The 19,477-nt window shown below is 41.3% G+C and overlaps 1 protein-coding gene across 1 annotated transcript in view; it reads left to right on the forward strand.

Moving 5' to 3' along the window:
- AFF3 (ALF transcription elongation factor 3) overlaps positions 1-19,477 on the forward strand; it is a 327,940-nt gene that overhangs the window by 186,307 nt on the left and 122,156 nt on the right. Inside the window, exons 5-6 of the mRNA XM_049834235.1 lie at positions 7,914-8,000; positions 13,576-13,612. Of these exons, the coding sequence (XP_049690192.1) occupies positions 7,914-8,000; positions 13,576-13,612 (124 nt within the window). The remainder of the gene's footprint in view (positions 1-7,913; positions 8,001-13,575; positions 13,613-19,477) is intronic.

Consider the following 19,477-nt stretch of genomic DNA (forward strand, 5'->3'; position numbering starts at 1 on the left):
ACAGGCACTACTGTGTTACTCATAAGTTTGTGAAGCTTGAAGTACTCAATCAGTTGGCTGAACAAGCTGAGCTAAAATTATTAATTCATACCCACGGGTGAATCTCCACTGTAGTTGCACAAAAGAGCTCTTTGTACGAGCCAATGGGTTCCCAGGAACCAAGTAAGTCTTTATGGTGATCCCAGTCCTCTTAAACTGGATTCAGGAGTATGAAAGACTTGAACTAAGAACAAATTATGCCAAACTGATGACCTGCTATTTCACCTTCTGTCCAGGGGGTGAACCAGGACCACTAATGTACCTATCAGAAAGCTTCCAGCCTCCCGCAAAATAAGAAACTTGAAAAATTTGTCTAGTTTCAAAAAAAACCTGGATTTTTTTCCCCTGCAAATCTTGCTTTGATGACCTCCTTACATTTAGCAGTGTAATTTTGTCTGGAAAAAAGGGATGTTTCTATTAGAACATTACATGCATTTGTGGCAAAGGTATTTCAGTATTGCTAATTATTTACCGTGACGGAATTTTTGTCTTCTCCAAACCTCAGATGTTTTCCTTAGTAAATGTGTCTGGTTTTTAGCTTTGGGCACTTTTTTGTCTGCTCCTTTGTCCGTATTAATACAATCATCCATCAAAAACAGGGTAAGACCCTGACCAGTGTCCTGGTCTTTATTTTCAATAGCCTTTGTTTTAATTTCTTGAAATGTTTCCAGAGCAATCCTGAGGCCACTACCATTGCTTTGTTAGCAGACTGCAGAATTAACAGACTTGTTACAATCTCTGAAAATGTCGACTATGTGCATTTTTTCATTGTTATCTGAAATCATGCAGAGATCTGGACCTTGAAGTATCCTAGGTCTTTTCCTTTACTCTTTCTCCTCCCCCCACTCCCAAGAGGCAGCTATTCATCTTCATTAGCCACTTCTGTTAGCTTGCTGCCAACTGAGACTAGAAAACTAGCCGCATCAGTCTTGCATGGCAATTCAGGAATTAGAATCCACAGTCCTTGGGTGCAGGAGGTTAATGCACTAATAAAGATTGTACCTTGATTAACCACATCATCTCAGCTTGCCTAGGCAAGGCTGGTTTTCAGACAGTTTGTCATAGCATATGGCCCAATGCATTCATCTAAAAACACAGCTTCTAAGCTAAGAACAGATATTCATCACTGCAACTAAAGGAGAAATTTTGTCTGTTGTTTTTTCTTTTTCTTTTTCTTTTTTTTTTTCATTTCAGTGAAGATTAGTGAAAAGTTTTTAAGGAAACCCTCTAAATTCTTTTCTATGATTTACCTGTAAAGGGACATGTTCTTCCTTTCCTGATAGAAATAAATCTTTTTGTCTTAAACTCTGATATGAGACAGCGTGGCATTGGTTTGTCTTAAACTCTGATATGAGAGAGCGTGGCATTGGTTTGTCTTAAACTCTGATATGAGAGAGTGTGGCATGGGCTATACCCTAATTAACACTTGCTCTTAGAATCAAACCACATTTCTCTTGGGTATCCATAGCTTCTTCTGGATTTATAGGTTCATTTAGTCCCCCAAAAAATGAATAAAAATTTGCAAGACTCTTTGTTAAAGAATTATAATCATGCAATGAAGGACCTAAATAAGTCAGTTTGATAAGTAAGCAGCTGTAGCCACCTTTTACATTTATCTGTCCTAGATTGCTGAACCTTGACTAAATGTTGCAGGTTATTTGCAGGATGGTTCCACTAAAGCAGAGATAACGTATTCCAAACAGAAACTTATTGCACTGGCATTTGTGATGTGCTGTAGAGTGAATTGATCCACAGATCACGTTGCAAATGTTCATGATTTGGAATGGTTTAGTTCTGTAGATACCAAATATCTGGAGATTTAATGCTGAACACATTCTTTAATGCTGCAGTCTGCAAAATCTCTGACCTTCTCCCTTTCCAAGGGCCTAATTTCTCTTTTTTTCTCTCCTTCTCCCCAGCCCACAGGCACATGCACACACACACACACACACACACACACAGAGTCCTGTTTCTATCAAGCAATTTCATTGCAGACCATGCAGGTCTGAAGAACCAAGAACAGCACAAATGACACAGTCACAGGCTACACAGTTACCTTTATTTCTTTGCTTAGAACAAAAAAATTCCTTGACAAGCACTCTCCCCTGGATTGTCGTATATCTTTGGATGTTATAGCGATGAAGCCTATTGAAAGGAATTCATATTACAGAAAGCAACAGGGCATTTGAAGGGTCTTGGGACTTGAGCCAAAGGGGAAATGTGGTAGAATGTGTTTTGCAGCAGATTGCCATGAAAAAAGTGGCTCCTTGAAATCATTTTAGCAAGAGTAGGGGATATACAGAAGAACTGCTGACTGAGGTTCAGCACCCAGCTTGGCGTAAATGGTGTCCTTACGGCTATTTCGGCTGCATGACAGGGAGCTCATAGTAGTTCCCTTATTTCATCCTTCAATTAGGGGGTGGGTGAAACCATGTTTGTCACTTTTCTCAAGTTCAGAAAGCCTTTTGCGTCATAGGTGACATAAATATTAACTGTAAATGAAAACCTGCCCAAATAAGTGGATGGAAAGGAAACAACAGAAGCTGGAAAATCACAAGATATTTTGTTGGGGGTGGTGGTTCTGAATAACATGTTACCAAAAGGATAATGACGAAATAAAAGATGCTCAAATGAGAAGAGGAAAATTATCACGTGCTTAGTGGAAACTGCAGGGCTTATGAGGAAGAAGAAAAAGATGTAAGTAGGTGTAGTTTGGATAAGTGGCATCATAAAGAAACAAGAAGAAACAGCTTTATCGTTCTATTTTACAGGTGTATATTTGAGGTTTGGGTTAGAAAAGTTGCAGCTATAACAGATACTAGAGGAATCAATTTTTAAAAAAGAAAATTTTCTTTTCATATCATGGGAACCTTATCATAGTGAAATTCTGTCAGCTTCAACATAGTCTCCAAAAGTTTCAGTGTCAGACTCTTTGCTTTGGCTGTTTGACACTAAAATCATAGCCATGTTGTCAGCTAGTGGCAGTGTAGCCTCACTGAACTGAAAGGGATCTTCGCAAACTGACAGCAGTTAAAGAGAAAGTCTCCTGTGTAAAAAAAAAATAATATCTATTTTATGAAGACAGGAGAGTAACTGGATTAGACATTCTCAAACTGTGTCCTGTGATCACTTGCTAAAGGGTCTTGGAAAGCTCTGCGTTAGCTTTGTGTTGCCTTGACTTCCAGCTGAATAAATATATCCAATGCTTCCCTAAAATCTGCATTTTAGCGTAGGTAACTACAAAGAGAGAGCCTCTGCGGTCCCCGTGAGCTAACCAGCAGAGTATTTCCAAAGGAAAATTGTGTCTCACCAATCTCCTATAATTCCTGCAACATGTCAGTAGAGCAGTGGATGAAGTTGAGCCAGCTAAAATAATTTTCAAAAGGTGTTTGACAGGGTCCTTTATGAGATGCTACAAACATTTCTTAAATCATCATCTGTGGAGAGACAAAATATTATGAATCAAAAATTGGCTAGGTGAGCACAAGCAAAGAGGAGGATTAAACAGTCAATTTTCTTAATGGCCTGATGATAAGTTCTGCTTTTGGCAGCGAATGAACAGCCAGATAATACATGTGGCTAGACTTTAAATCTAGATGATACTGGTCTCCCTACTTTTTATTAATTACAATTTTTCTGTATCAGTTCAACCATTCCTAGTATCATGTGCCACACAGCAAGATTGATGGCAATAGATAAATAGCATTGCCTTAAGTCTAGAGTGAATACTATTATTTACCTCTGCATGGTACTTTTCCTGAAAAATTACCTACAAGCTAGGGTTAAAAGCCCCAAACAAAACACTGCCAAGCAGTCATTAATCCAGAAGAAATGTCTCGTTACTTAATTGTTGCTGCGGAAACTGAATTTGGAGCAAGGATACGCAATACTATAGATTTCTTTATTTGAAGGTTTTGCCTTCAGTAAGAAGAAAAGCCAAGTTGGCACATTGACTAAGATTAAGTAGGCTTGGACCTTTATAGCTTGTAAAACTGGACATTTATGTATAACTGCTGAAAACTGATTTATTATAGGTGGAGACGAGTAGAGTTGTAGAGTTACAATATGCATGTGAGTGAGATGTGCCATCACCACCACTGCAAAGATGTCAGTGTGTAACATCGCAACCCTCACAAGGAGAAACGTGTGTTTAAAAAAAAAAGGGGGGGGTCTCAGAGCCACCCCTCAGTCTTGTGCATCTGGCTGCAGGAGGAGGAGGGAAGTCATCGTCATATCAAACAAGCTGCCCTGCAGTCGGGCACACATGCTTATCCACATGTATTTTTAAGCAGTCTAGTCAGGGCTTCCTTCTTTGATCCAGAAATCTTTATTTTCCCCGCTTCTGGACCCCAAATGGCTTCTCAGTGCTTCCTTTAATTAACATTGTTCACCACTTTAAGGTTAACTTAATCAAGTTTGGAGAAAGATCTAAATTGGTTTTAAAATAGACCATTATCTTGTAGTGGCTGGAACATTTTCTGGTGCCAGGGGTTTTAGACCTATTTTCTGTTTGATTTATGCTAAAAAAAATATCCTTGCTTTTTTCTCTTTCTAATTTCAAAAATCTTTTATGTCAATCAATGCTGTAACACCAATTTGAAGGTGCCGAGGATCTTAAGTACATTTTAATTTTCATCAGTCCATTTGAAACATTGTTTTCAGTCCAGTGGGTGCCTTATGCCAATTCTGCCAATCCCAAACTCCAAAGACAGGCAAGTTAGCTGAGCAGAAAAGAGAAGCTGTGTATGAAAGTTTTTTTAACAATAAAAGTTGAGTCCTTTCTATTTAGTTAGCTAGTTGCCCTTTGGGTTTATGTTTTCAAACATTTCACACCATGCACTAAAAAAGGATCTTGATATAATCATATGTCACCAGTGGTGCTTTTAATCTCACTCAAATATCTTCAGATACAGTCTAAAAATCACGAGATTTGGCACACAGGAACATATTCTGGATTTGTTTCTGCTGGACCTTGCAAAGTGTTGACACTTGCTGGACACCTAAATCCTTTCTCCTGATTCTGTTCTTAGCATCCAGAAGGAGACTGCACATAGCTTAATATTTCTCTTTTCAAAAAATATTTTATTATGTTTAAATCTTACCACTCCTCAGTGGTAGTTCGGGGTATTTTTCATGTTAGTTTTCTGAATTTTTTTTCTGATTTGATTTCATTTTATAGTTGTCTGAATTCCAAAGGGTAGTGATAAATACACTATATGATCACAACTCAGAATATTATTCTAGTAAATTCACATTCCGATATTCATGATAATGGCAATTATTAACCCTGGCAAATATCAGTGGTCTTACTAAATCTTTGTGTCGGAAAGGGTTATGTCAAATTTAAATTATGTAGAAAGCTTTATTATATACCACAACTCAAAGTAAAAAGGAAGAAGAGAAACTAGCTGAAAAAAAAAAAAAAAAAAAGACCATTAAGGCCATTTTTCATTGAAGTGTGGGTGAGAAATAATCTTGGAGAAAAGAAGAAATGAAAGATTTTGACATGTCAAAAAAAAAGGTCACCCTTATTTTTAATCAGCCCTCTGGTCCTTTCCCTGGATGAAGGCATCATTGTCAGACTCGGGCAGGCAAGGTGGGAGGGAAGAGGTCTGCTGCTGTAACAGATTGGTTTCTGCATGGCGTATAGCTGACTTCTCAGAAGATGTTTCCCTGAAGATGACAGTGGGGTCAGCCACCATATAACCCGGAGGAACAGCTTCTTGGGCAAATGGAAATCATAAGTACTGAATAGCATATTTCACAAGTAGGGTAACTTTAGGTCAAAGCCACTAGACATTCCCAGTCTGGCTGCCCCGATTCTTCAATTGGCAGAGATAACTTAGAGCGTTGCCCTTCAGAAGAAAGGGACACGTAGTTCATTCCTATGCATATTTTTGCTCAGCACCTCAACTTGTAGGCAAAAACACTTTGTTTGGGAACAGGGTTTTACTGGTGGAAACACCTTTAGTCTATATGCACAAATCCCATTTTCTAGAACGTAAGCAAATGGTCCTGTAAGGGAAAAGCAAAGAAGAGCAGGTGAGAAAGTGATACTTTTTTAGATCACAGCCTCAGGATTAAATGTCCACATTGCAAATGTCCTTTTCATCAATTTATTTACTGTTGAAATATTTCTCAATATGTAATTCCTTATTCTTTTGAAAACAATAGCACGTGTGCCAGGCAGTTATAGCAAACAGCAATCTAGTTGCCTGTGGTTTTTGTTGCCTGAGTATAAAGCATTTACTGTATATTAAAAATTACTATATACTGCTATTGCCAGCACTTATCAGATAAGGAAGTCATAAGATGAACAATCTGCTTCAAAGAACTGAAAAGCAAAGCAATTCTGATACTGAAACTGCAAACCAGATGATGCTCTGATTAGAGGCACGCACGTAGATTACAGAAGTATAATAAATCATGTAACTTTTTAGCCTCAAATAAAATAAAAGAATGCAGTTTTTATTAGGAAATAAACTGTTTATCAAGAATGCTTTAAAGGTGACATTTATTACTAATGAACTATGGTGAAAGGGCTGATCTTTTCATTGGCAGAACAGCCAGAGACTTTCCTCTGTGTAAAAAATGCCCCAGCTCAGCGCGTGCCGGGTCAGGAAGCACTTCCATCAGCACCAACGAAGGATGAGCAAGAGACTCACCCGCACCTTTTTTCAAACAAGAACATTTTCTTTTCTCTTTAAAAAGGAATGAGTCATGGAAATGTAACTCCAGTATTATTTTGGGACTGATCGTGGATCTCAGCACGACTCCTTGGAATATCACTGAGAAACAATTCCGACGTCAGCTCATGGTATCAAAACCCAGCAAAGCACCTGCCAGGCAAACTCGTGATAGTGTCAGCGAGCACCCTGCTTAGGCAGGATGTTATTTGCTCTTCAGCTCTTGAGACTTACGAGCTGACTCTTCAGGGTTGTCACGCTCCACGCTACTTCTCATATTAATTCTGCTGAGTTACTGTGTACCAAATATTATGGCTGTTAGTGCTGAACATGTCAAAAAAAACATGTCCATCCTTTAACAGCCTGCACTAGAGAGGAACATGGAGCCTCTCTCTTAAAAAACTTCTTGTCTGAAGTGTTTAATTTACACCTTCCCAAAAGCACCCATGCTTTGGAGACCAACTCTTTCAGGCTTGAATGATAATGGTATTGAACGTGTGTCTGCCTGCTACCTGAAGCTGTGTCAAGGATGACTGCATACAAGTCAGGTCAAGCTATGTATGTCTCTTAGCTATTAAAAAATGTCCTTCAAAACAACACAGGGAGGAGACAAAGGTGGAGTGCAACACACCTTGTTTAGGGCTTGCCGCATGTCTGTGTCCTGCAAGGCACAAACGTGTTGCAGTTAGGAACTTATTCAACTCCTTTACAATGACAAAAGCAATTTTAGGAATTAACCATTGAGCAAATGTTAAGTATTTATTATTCTGACCTTGTCTATGAAATCTATTTCATGATTAGTCCATAGTGTGTACCCATTACTTGGTCATGAACTGAAATTTCTGTTCCCATACTACAAAAAAAAGTTTTTCTGTTAGACTCACCAGCCAGAATGTTGCATGATTAAAATGTGGTTGCAGATTGTCAGAAAAATCAAACTTCTTGCACTTAAGATGCATTAACTATTCAGGAAAATGAAACGGTGCTTAAGAACTGCTCTCAAGAGTCTGTGATAAAAATCAATGTAGTACATGTGTTGTCTAGATTATATGTAAACGGGGCATTTCCTAGAAGCTGCAGTAACTTAAATATTCCACTACCCAGGCACTCTTGCTACTGATATACTGTCACTGTCTCCTATTCCATTGGCTTTCTAAACACAGTTTGCTGTTCAATATTGTTTTTCAGGAGATGACTCATTCATGGCCTCCACCACTGTCAGCTATTCACACACCAGGAAAGGCAGAACAAAGCAAGTTTCCCTTCCCAAACAAGGTAAGACAAGCAACATCATGTAGAACCATGCTTCCTGCACCTCAAAGTATGTCCTACATGAGCCCTGACTAAGCATGGGAAGTCTCCGGGCTGAGGTTGATGCCATGCCAGTGACCTTCTCCACGTGTGTGCCAGTATCCCCCGCCTTTTGCCTGCTTACAGCCTTTGCAGGGCTACATGGTCTTGTTTGCATATCTCCTGGCAGCAGCACTGATGCTGATGTGTGCGTCATGGGTTCCTCACCACAAGGCAAAACCGCAGGTTCCCTGATGGGGTGTCCAGGTGTGGTGCCTTCTGCGGGCACCTGCTGAGGTTCCTGACTGATACTTCAGGGCACGCACAGCTGCTGCGACTCAAGAAGCTCCTGCTCTCATCCATTGCTCCTGCTTCATTTGGCTTCACTAGCTGAGATTTTTGTTGAAATCGTTGAGGTCTGAGGTGGGCTTTGCTAATACACTGGCCTCTGTAGTTGGGGCGTGAGGAGTGGGCGTACATCCCCTGCCACCAGCCTGGCTTCAGGGGCAGCTTTGCTAGAGAGGAAGGCAGCCCAGTGCTGTGATGCCCGGAGGGGCCACAGAAGTATTTGCCAAGGAAGTTTTTGTTCCCTCAAAGAACCAAAGCCACTGGTCCTGCTGATGGTCCCTTGCAACAAGCTCCACTATTGTACGTGCATCCCAGGGAGGACGCAGTGCGACATGGTAAAGCTCATTGGCACGAGCTTGGGGAAACCACGTTATCGATATTTCGTAAGTCAGAAGGGAATTAAATCAGCTGTCCTATGCAAGAGCCAATAAAAATTTCACATTGTATCACCATATACTGTTTATATGCCACAAGCATATTTCATGAAGTGTTCAAGCTTGAAAGATGGCACTGATGCTGTTTATAGCCTTTCTCCTGTTAAAGCAAGCTCCTTTGGTAACTTTTAAGTCTATTCTGGAAAAATTTAGTGCAGGGAATAATTATAACCAGAAAGCCAAGAAACTTCAAGATTTGCCTACAGTAAAGAAGCTTTTCCGTGTATGAAAGTGTCATGATTTTGAAGTACCAGGGATGTAAACCAAAATGACTCTGGTATGTTATGAAAGAAAAAGAAGGAAATAACTCACTTTCTATTTGCTCATTGAAGGCAGACAGCTGATTGAAGATGGTAGGCGGGCTAGAGGCTTGTTATGTTAGAGTAAGTCCTGTAGGAGATAGGTGGATCAGCAGCTTACAAGCAGGTGAAGTACCCAGATATGGATGATAAAGATGAAGTGGTGCTTGCAGTTCTGCAGTTTTTGCCATAATTATCATCACATGATGTGCTTGCGTGGCACGTGTGCAGACGTGCATGGGCAAGGTATGCACCTATCAGCATATCTGTGCGGTCATCATGAATGCACTTTCTCACAGCTAAATGTATTGTGATAAATACAGGAATAGGAGAACCACAGACCATAGGACAAAGATATGTGAATAATGGTTGATATTGACTTTCTCATCTTCTTTCTGCCTGTTGATCCATCTCTGCGAAATATTCTAATAGTTTGAACTGCAGAGCTGTTCCAGAGATCTGCCATTCATTTTTAAACAGCCTTTTCTAGGTGGTTTCCTTTTCTCTTACCAAAGTAGAATTTCCATTTTATTTAGGCTTAGGATGAACAAGATTTCATCTAATAATATATGAGCATACTTTTGTACACATAACAACATCACAACTGTATTGTGGCCTGGGTGGTCTGCACAGTCAGAAATTAGAGTGCTTTGTGTGAGGTGGGGAAGTACCTAACATAACTCACCAGAGTCCTGGAAAAATTCTGCATTACTGGCCATAGGACATGTTAATTTTAGATACCACCTCCATTTTAAAATATTTTAAAATAATTAAAAGCTACTTCTGTGGCTTACTCTGAATCTGTACAGTCACAGACTTTAGAAGGCATCTGCTTTTCAGACTTCAAAATGCAAAGAATGGTTTCCTAATTTTTCAAACATTTTTTTGAAACATTCATAAGCTAGCTATTGCTTTTCACAAAGTGTGGTGTAAAATCTGTGTCGGATCTCATAGAGAATGTCTCCACAACTCTTAGGAAGCTGCTTTCCCACAGGTAAACTACGTAGCTGTCCCAACTTGTTAAAACCTAAGGACTACACCAAACTGTTGTGGATCGCACATTATTCAGATAAATGGGCCTGTCAGTTAAGTAGTGGCCAAAGTCAGCAAAGAGGCTAAAAGGCTAAATTCAGGGCATCAGCTTTATCTCTTAGTTCCAAGCAATGCATGGTACCGTGAATTCATTTTCAGGCTTTATGGCCATGTTGAGAGATCAGTTCAGTTCATTTACAATGACTCCTCCAGCCAGAGAAGCAAGTAGGCTGTGATCCTTTTCAACAGAAGACAGTTCCCAAGTGTAAAGGTGCTTATCATTTTGGGAATGAGGAAAAGAGAAGCTTGTAGGACTCCTGCCCTGTTGCAAGGTTGCAAATCATCCTTACTTTTCTGTCTGTGAAAACTGAGTGTCAGCATCATTAGTTCCCATACATGCCACACTGCTTTTAACCTGCAACTCAAGTAATTAGTGCTCTGACAGCTTGAAACTTGAAATTTATTAATTAGGCTATTAAAGTTGCAAAGGCCACAGCAACTATAGCTAGACTGGCTTTGAAATCCATCTAGTAATAAAAGCTAAATAACTAGGGTTTATATATCACAAATATAACAGAATTGCGTATTTGAAACTGCGCATGTGGATGTGTCCATCTATATAACTATATGCTCAGTGGATGGGGGGGGGATGTATGTGCATATGCTGTACCTGTATATGAAATCAGACCTCATTAACATGGGAGGTCTGCATTAATGCACAAGAATGGAAGGATAGTCCGGGTCAAGTTTGACACGTGCACCAGTGCCCAGTAGATTTCCCAGCACAGTGCTGCTGGGAGAGCACATTTAGGGAACTGTCCTTCATGTAATAGAGGGCATAAAGTTACATTTCATCCTTAACTTTGAATTTGCTTTCTCTGTGGAATTAATTTGTACTCTTGAATTTACTAGGGAGGGGCAATGGCAGTCTCTTTATTTCTTGTTTTTCAAAGCTTAAGGATAATTGAATCAGTGTGTGATATGACAGGCTGTGTGTGCTTTCCTTTCTCCTCTCTCTGTCACACTTTGTTATGTACAAATGATCAGGCATTATTTGATTGTAATTATATTAAAAACATCTTAATAAATAAACTTTAAATGAATAATTAAATTTGGTAAATAAGAGCTCACTTGATGCTTGTGCGAATGAGCTTTCATGTTCAGGCATTAATTCTCTACTCTTATGTGGGAAAAAATGCTGTTAATTCTGCTGCCTGCTTTGCTCTCTTTCCTCATTTTTACTGTGATTTCATGTCTCAAAAGTTTGATCAAGTGTTTGATTTCTAGTTATGTGTATGCGATGTTATGGGATCAGCCATCATTTTGTTATTTGAGAATTGTTATCTACTCCAGGAGAACTGGTGTCTTGTCACAAAGCTATTGGGTGATTATTCTTAGCAGAAGCTAAGTTAACGTAGTGATGTTATTCTTTAAGTGCTCAATTCATTTACTTTTTTCCTTTCTTGTTGATTTTAACAAACTGGAGCAAATGCACTAGAAAATAATCTCCAGAAGTGAAGACTTCACCTTTGGTTTTTAAGTTACATAAAGTCGTATTTTTTTTCTACCTCAGTGGGAGTGTTCTCTACTTCACTATGTGATTTTTGTAGTAGCCTTTATTGTTAAGAACAATTTGTTGAGAATCAAGACATTTATTTTAAAGAATCAGTTAAAAGGAAAAGTGAAAATATTATAGCTCATATGTTTTGCTGATGTCAAATTTAAGACTACGCAGAGCCAATGGCAGAGGTAAGATACTGTGCTAGGCAGTTAAAGCGGGGGGTACATTCTTCCTGAGGTTGATGAAAATGTAAAAGAGTGAGCGAGATCCTTGTTTAGCAGTTTCAAACACTTTTACAAACCTCAGGGTATTTCCATCAAAATGCTTGTATTCCCCCAAACTCCTCTAGGTACATAAATTCACTATTCTGGAAACCGAACATGCTCTAATAGCCTACTTTTATTGGCAGCCTGGTTGGCTACTAGAATAGCATTTAAATTCAAGTGTACGTGTCACTACATCACCACTGCAAGCTGATCCTAACTTCTTAAGATTATATTCAGTCACCAGAAAAAAACAGGCTTTAATATCCCCTCATCAGAAGCATTCACAAAAAGCTGAGGCAATTTGTCAAAAGTAGACAATTTCAAATTATTGAGAAATTATTGTCTGCATGTGAAACATGGTACAAATCTTTTCATACTGCAGTTGAAGGTAGAAACTCTTAGGGCTTGCCCAAAAATTCGATGTCTCACATTTCAGATGTGTAGGATAGCAGTGAATTGCAGATGTGTATTCTAGCATAAAAATTACGGATCAAAGCCATGCAGTCTGGAGAGCCTTGACTCCAGAGTAAATGGTGCAGATGGAGGGGATTTGACTAGCTGAGCCCTCGACACCCCAGTGCCCGCGGTCCAGCCAACCTCCATTTAGAGACGCCAAGAAACTCTTGGGGCCCCAAACGCCTGCGGCATGCTTCCCAGTGACTCAGCAGCAAAATCTCAGCTCGGCCGAGTCGGAGCATCCTTGAGCTCTCTGGGGACGTGCAGTTCCTTTCTTGATGAGCTGTGCATTTGGCTCATCGCTCAGCCTCTGTGGACCAAGGATCTGGTCCAGCACCCGATTCCTCACTGAGGATGACTGCATGTGTTGCTGTGGGTGCCTGGCCTCTCCGAGCACTCTTTACTGCAGTTGTCAGGGCAGCATGTATGTGAGGTGGTACTCCTGTGTGTGTGCCTGGGTTATTCAGAGGCAGAGTGACATACAGGACATCTTCCCTGCTGTCATCCATAGCAAAGTGTTCTTTTTTCCTTTAGTTTAAATATCTTTTTGTTATACTTTATATTTGTATTTCCCTTCTATTTATAGGCTTCTTTTATATTTTTATGAATGCAAACGAATTCTCTGAGTAAAATATGTGAACATTTGCACGTGAGGAAAAAACGCATTTTTTATTTATTGCACCATATTCTTAGATATTGCGGTTGTGATACAAGGTTGACCTTGTAATCTCAGGGACCCAAAACTAAAGTCTGTATTTCCACTCTCCAGTGCTGTCAATATCACCATGTGAAAAGGAAAGACCAGCTGTGCTACTACCTCAGGAATCCAATGGTCCATGAAACAATATTGGTCTTCCCTGTCTTCTCATCTAAACTTGCAGAAGATAATAGACGAGTTTTGGCTGATCAATAAATGAATAGTGAGCAGGAGAGTCGTAATAGCTATACAAGGAATTGCACCATTAAAGGGTTGTTTACAAGCCTTAGAATTAATGGATTTTCAAACAAATATTGGATTTATTCTTGTAATTGAAAATTACTTTGAAACTGAATGAACAATTAACAATGCTGTTTGTATCATTAAAGTAATGTTCAAGCAAGTATTGCAGCTAAAAAATGCTGTAAAAATAACACACTGTACCTTTTTTTATATTATTACTGTAGGAGTCACAACAGGGATCTACAGGACACAGCAATACAAGTAAGTACCAACTCATTTTCTGGTTGCATTCGGTGGATGGGATGGCAATGACTATGACAAACAACTGACTGATAGAGTAAGGAACCAGTAGCAGACTGGGACAGCACAGAGCCTCAGCAGGCAGTACTCGGCTCTGGCCAAACGTGGAGAACGGAATTGAATGGTTACCATCAAAATGTTAGCTCTTTTGGTGGACTGGGAATAACAAAAAGGATTCATTTTGTTATGGCCGTTTCATTATGTAGATGAGAAAGACTAAAAGGGCAAAAGAGTGGCTTTTTTAGAAAGCCAGAAAAGAGCTGACCTAGTTGCCTGGCCAGATCCAGACTGCCAGAAAATTCTACAGGAAGACTTGTTATCATTTATCTTTTGTAGGCAATAGTATATTTTGTGGCTATTGCACAGTAATAAGCTACATAAATCCTGCCAAACTAACACCAGATCATGTCTCAAAGACCATATGGCCGTGGGTCTTTTTGGCTAGCACTGTGGGCAGGGGAGCGATGTGTGCTTGTGTGGCTCCTGGTTGGGGCTTTTCAGTGGACTCCAATTTACAAATCATTGTGCAGATCAGAAACACTTTAATCACATTTAGTTATGGTAAAAAACTTAGCAGCTGTATTGAAAGATTGAATTGTTCTGCAAAACAAAATATTAATCCTCTCCCCTGACACCTCTGACTGTTGTTAATGTTGTCTTGCATATTAAAGATACATGATCCTATTCTGCTCTCAACACAAAATCACCTCAACCAAAAGAACTATTTTGCTAGCTTCCTGACCTGTCAGCCAGCACAGAGCCCTGTTTGCAAATTACAGGGCTCTGACTGAAGATGAGCTGGTAGGTAGGGCTTTGAAAGTGGCTGGTCACCCACTGCATGAGGAAGAAAACATCCAGAGAGACAAGGCTGGGAGATGTAGGCTGTTAAAATGGTGTGGCTTTTTGCTGGGGAAAGGTCAGCATGCGGAAGACAATGTTGTGAAGAAACATGCAGTGGTGTCACTTAATTGCTGGCATCGGTTTGATATTGCTGCAAGTACCAGCACTAAGGAAATAATAAAAGGCAAAGGGGATGAGGTTCTGTCAGAAAATAATGAATACAGTAATGAGAGAAGGAAGCACAAAAGGGCTGTAATAGAGAGGGCTATGCAAACACACGCAGAGTCACAAGCATGACAAACACACCAGCTATGCTGAGGGCTTCGCTATGACATCAGAGGCCACAGTGTTTGGCCAGCTTTGGTCATAGTTTAATTTTGAGTATTTCCTTCTTTCAACACTTGAATAAAACAGGTTGTTCCGCAGATCTAATGAAACGTGTTTTCCTGTGGAATGGGAAATCAGTCCTACCTCCTTACAACTTTCCTCTGCTCCTTACTCCAGTGGTCTCCGACCTCACTTTAATTCCCATTCCCCCATTTGCCCTCCCACGCCACTGTACCTCCAGCTGCTTCTTAACTCCTCATTCATCCTGCTCAGCAAAACTAGCATATATCTGCAGCTGGGCTGGAGCTGCACTTGGTACTGCCTGGCTGATGGCAACCAAACCAAAGAACAGCTGAACCCATGCAGAAACATTTTCTTCATTGGTGGCAAAAGTTAGGGTCGCTGTCAGACACTTTTCCTAATGTTGCAGAGGAAATCTGACTACCTCTGAGACCTGTAACTGTGAGGATTCCTGTTGAGGTGCTGGAATAAGACATCAGATAAGTCACAGTTAGAATGAGACGTAGACCTTACCAGTCCTGTATGTCAAACTCAAAGGAAATTCAGGAAATAAAAGATTTGGATGTGTGGTGGGTTGAACCTGGCTGGATGCCAGGTGCCCACCAAAGCTGTTCCATCATTCCCCCTCCTCAACTGGACAGGGGAGAGAAAATATAATGAAAGATTTGTGGGTCGAGATAAGGACAGGGAGAGATCACTCACCGATTACCATTGTGGGCAAAACAGAATTGACTTGGGGAAATCAGTTTAATTTATTAAGAATCAAATCAGAGTAGGATAATGAGAAATAAAACAAAATCTTAAAAACACTCTCCCCTCACCCGTCCCTTCTTCCCAGGCTCAACTTCACTCTTGGATTCTCTACCTACCCATCCCCAGCAGTGCAGGGTTTGGGGAATGGGCATTACAATCAGTTCATCACATGTTGTCTCTGCCACTTCATTCCCCTCAGGGGGAGGACTCCTCACTCTTCCCCTGCTCCAGTGTGGGGTGCCTCCCATGGGAGACAATCCTCCATGAACTTCTCCAACGTGGGTCCTTCCCATGGGCTGCAGTTCTTCGTGAACTGCTCCAGCATGGGTCCCCCGTGGGGTCACAAGTCCTGCCAGAAAACCTGCTCCAGCGCGGGCTTCCCACAGGGTCACAGCGTCCTTTGAGCACCCACCTGCTCCAGCGTGGGGTCCTCCCCGGGCTTCAGGTGGAGATCTGCTCCCCCGTGGACCTCCCTGGGCTGCAGGGGACAGCCTGCCTCACCAGGGTCTTCCCCACGGGCTGCCGGGGAATCTCTGCTCCAGCGCCTGGAGCATCTCCTCCCCTCCTTCTGCACTGACCTGGGGGTCTGCAGGGTTGGTTCTTTTACACATTCTCACTCCTCTCTCCAGCTGCCATTTCTGTGTCCCCTCCAACTTTTTTTCCTTCTTAAATATGTTATCACAGAGGTGCTACCACCGTCACTGATGGGCTCAGCCTTGGCTGGCAGCAGGTCCATCTTGGAGCCGGCTGGCATTGGCTCTGTCGGACATGGGGGAAGCTTCTGGCAGCTTCTCGCAGAAGCCACCCCTGTAGCCTCCTCACTACCAAAACCTTGTCACGCAAACCCAATACAGGATGTGAGAAAATGCTAGCAAATGACTCTATGTGGGAAAGAAATCTAGTGGTCTATGTACTGTACTGTGTTATCCAAATGAACATCTTCTGAGTCCCAATTAGCTGTTATTTCCCATTGCACCATACCTTCTTTGGAGTGGCTCTTGAGCCTGTCATTTGCAATGGTTTTACTCCAGCTGCAAACATTGTCTTTCTCATCGATAACATTTGCACTTCTCTTATCCTTCCCTCAAGGAAATTGAACCATTTAAAAAGCTGTGATGGCTGAAGTTACACTGCTTTGTCACAATAAATATTATTTATCCCTGTTGCCTGGAAAGGGAAACTTGGCCTGGTTAGATTGAGTGATTCACCCAAATTCCAACTCAGAAGAGAGAACTCCTCTGGCCACCCACTATTCAATGGGGAAATCCTACAAAAGTTCATTTGAAATTTATTTTGAAATGAGAGAAATCTGGACACATCTCCTCTGCTTGTATCTAAAAAAGATCAGGAAGGGAGTTGTGTGAGATGAGGTAGAAACTAGCAAAGAATTCCCAGCTCTGTGGCTAAGGAGCTGAGGACTGATGGTTTCCACTGTGTGTTTCTGGAGGTGTGTGTGTACATACACACACCAACACACAGACACACACGTCCGCACCCATTTCAGGAGACATACACAGTGCTTAGCACCTGAAATAAAGTGTGCTAACAGCAGCCCCATAGTGAGATGAGTAGTGTATTCCTTGTCAATTCCAAAAAGACTAAGAAAAGCAAAGGATGACACAGATTTGCCCACAAGAAGAAGCCAGAGCTGGAGAGGATTTAGCAAGTCAGCAAATGCCAGCCTCCCACAATGGTACCTGCACGCATTTGGCAGGTTACATGGAAAATGGAAAGCAAATCTTAGTCTAGCCAAGAATGAGTGTGAAAAAACCATGTTGTTCTGACAGGTAATTCCCTTTTACATATGCTTATCCAAAAATCTTATCTGTACTGTATCTGTGACATTCAACTATGCTTAGTCTATACACATTTTTAAAATTTCTATGATTCAGTCGAGTGAGAACAAAGTTGGTAAGAACTGATAAAGCATTAATGGGCAGATTTTCTACTCTGATAGGCCGGACTGATGCGTTTCTACCATCTCTACAAGCTTCGTCCTCCCTCTCCACACAGAAGTATGTTAAGTGACGATTAGCATAAAAGCAGCTGCAAATGCTTACTGTAGGATAATTCATTAATATCCAGTTTGGCTAAATCACAGAGATTCTCTTTTCTCTCTCCTCACAGTACTTAGGCTGTTTCCCTTGTTGCTGCATTAACATACATTGCTGAAAGTAGAACTGATGTGAACTCTGCTGGCAAAGCACTCAGGAATCCATATTCCCTCTCACACTCAAAACAAACCAGTGTTCATGGTAATAATTCATCACTTATAAAAAGCCTAAGTTACAAACAGAAAATCTTTGAATATACGCCAACTGTTACTATTGGTTTCTTGTTCCAAATTACCGTAATGCAGATGAGCTCCAGGGCTCCAGGCACCCTAAGGCTGACAAACATATACAACAAAAGCAACAGCTTTCTAGCCAGCAAGTTCATCATCTGGATATACTTTCTGAGGTCTCTGCTAAAAATGAAAAGTGACCTAGAGATTATGAAGTGGATGTATTCCATCCATCCTGTGTGGATGCCCTGCTTGTGCCTAAATTTTACGTGCTATGCCTAAATTTTATGTGCTGCCCTCCTACAGTAAGTGCTTAGCTTCCCTAGAGATCCACAGAGAGGCAACAGTGTTCCTGAAGTCATCCAGAGTTTCCCCCATCCTGTTCACTAAGGTTTGGGCACCTGAACTGGGTAGACACAAACCCTTCCAGAGGGGAGGACAAGATCTAAAAGCACCACATTAAGGTGTTTGCAATACCCAGAGGCTCCTCTACAAGACACCCGCTTCCAGAAGGTTGCTGTCTAGATTAAGTCCTTCACCTTGCTTCAGTACAGCAGCTGAAGGACACTGGTAGCAAAACCCTGCCTCTTCTGAAGGGACAGCAAATTTTCCAGAGGTGCCTCTTACAGCCATCACTGGCACCCCAACACTGTATGGACGGAGGGTGAGGACTTCGTCAGCAGTAAATGGATGATACATAATGCTCATGTGCATGGAATAGGTTGGGAGCTGATCCAAAACCCACTCAACTCAAGTCAATGAGCAGAAAATCAGACAACACCGAAACAGCCTGACCAAAATAAGCACTTCTCACATTTTTTTTTCTGAAGGCACAGGTGGATTTTGGTTTAACGAACCTCATTAAAAGGTAATGGAGAAAAACACATCTATCAGTAAACCAGTCACACTCAACCTCTGCGCCTCCTTGTCTGCTAGGCAACATAAACTCATGTGTAGACAGCTATTAGCATCCAGCGACACACAAGAGGAGCAGCAGCTGCACGGTTGCTAGGTCCAGAATTCAAGTTCAAGGTGATTCAAGCAGAGTGTACTCTATACATCCATGGTAGAGCTAAACAAAAAACTTACACTGAAGTGCAGCTCTCTCAGGTTACTCAGAGAGCAATAATTACAACGACATCAGCCTTACTTTTGCGGGGGGCAAGAAAGGAGGGAGAAGGACCTGGCCTGACTGAGCAGAAGGAGTACCACCCCATCAGCTAGCAGCCTGCTTCCATGGTGTCTGTGCTATGTAACTAAGTTGTGTTGGGCAGATAGATGATTTTGGACCCAAGAAGGGGATCATCACAAGCCAACATGCTATGGCAGGACCCATGTGAGTTGTAAGGAAGTGTGAAGAGGCATCCCTTGGGCCTCTGATGCTTCTCAAGCATGTGGGTACCTGACTGTCCCTGGGGTTGAGTGCTTGAGCCAAAATACACAGCATAGCAAAGGGGGCTTTCCCGGCCCCCACTTACAGGAGCTGAAGATTGGGTCCTTAATCTGACAAAATGGACGTGAACTAAAACATCCGTTGGCAGAAGTGTGTCCTAATCACTGCCTTGCCTTAGCGATCAGGTCCTGCTGATGCTGGTTTGCCT

Source organism: Accipiter gentilis, chromosome 31 (genome assembly GCF_929443795.1).
Source record: "Accipiter gentilis chromosome 31, bAccGen1.1, whole genome shotgun sequence".
NCBI classification, from domain to species: domain Eukaryota; kingdom Metazoa; phylum Chordata; class Aves; order Accipitriformes; family Accipitridae; genus Astur; species Astur gentilis.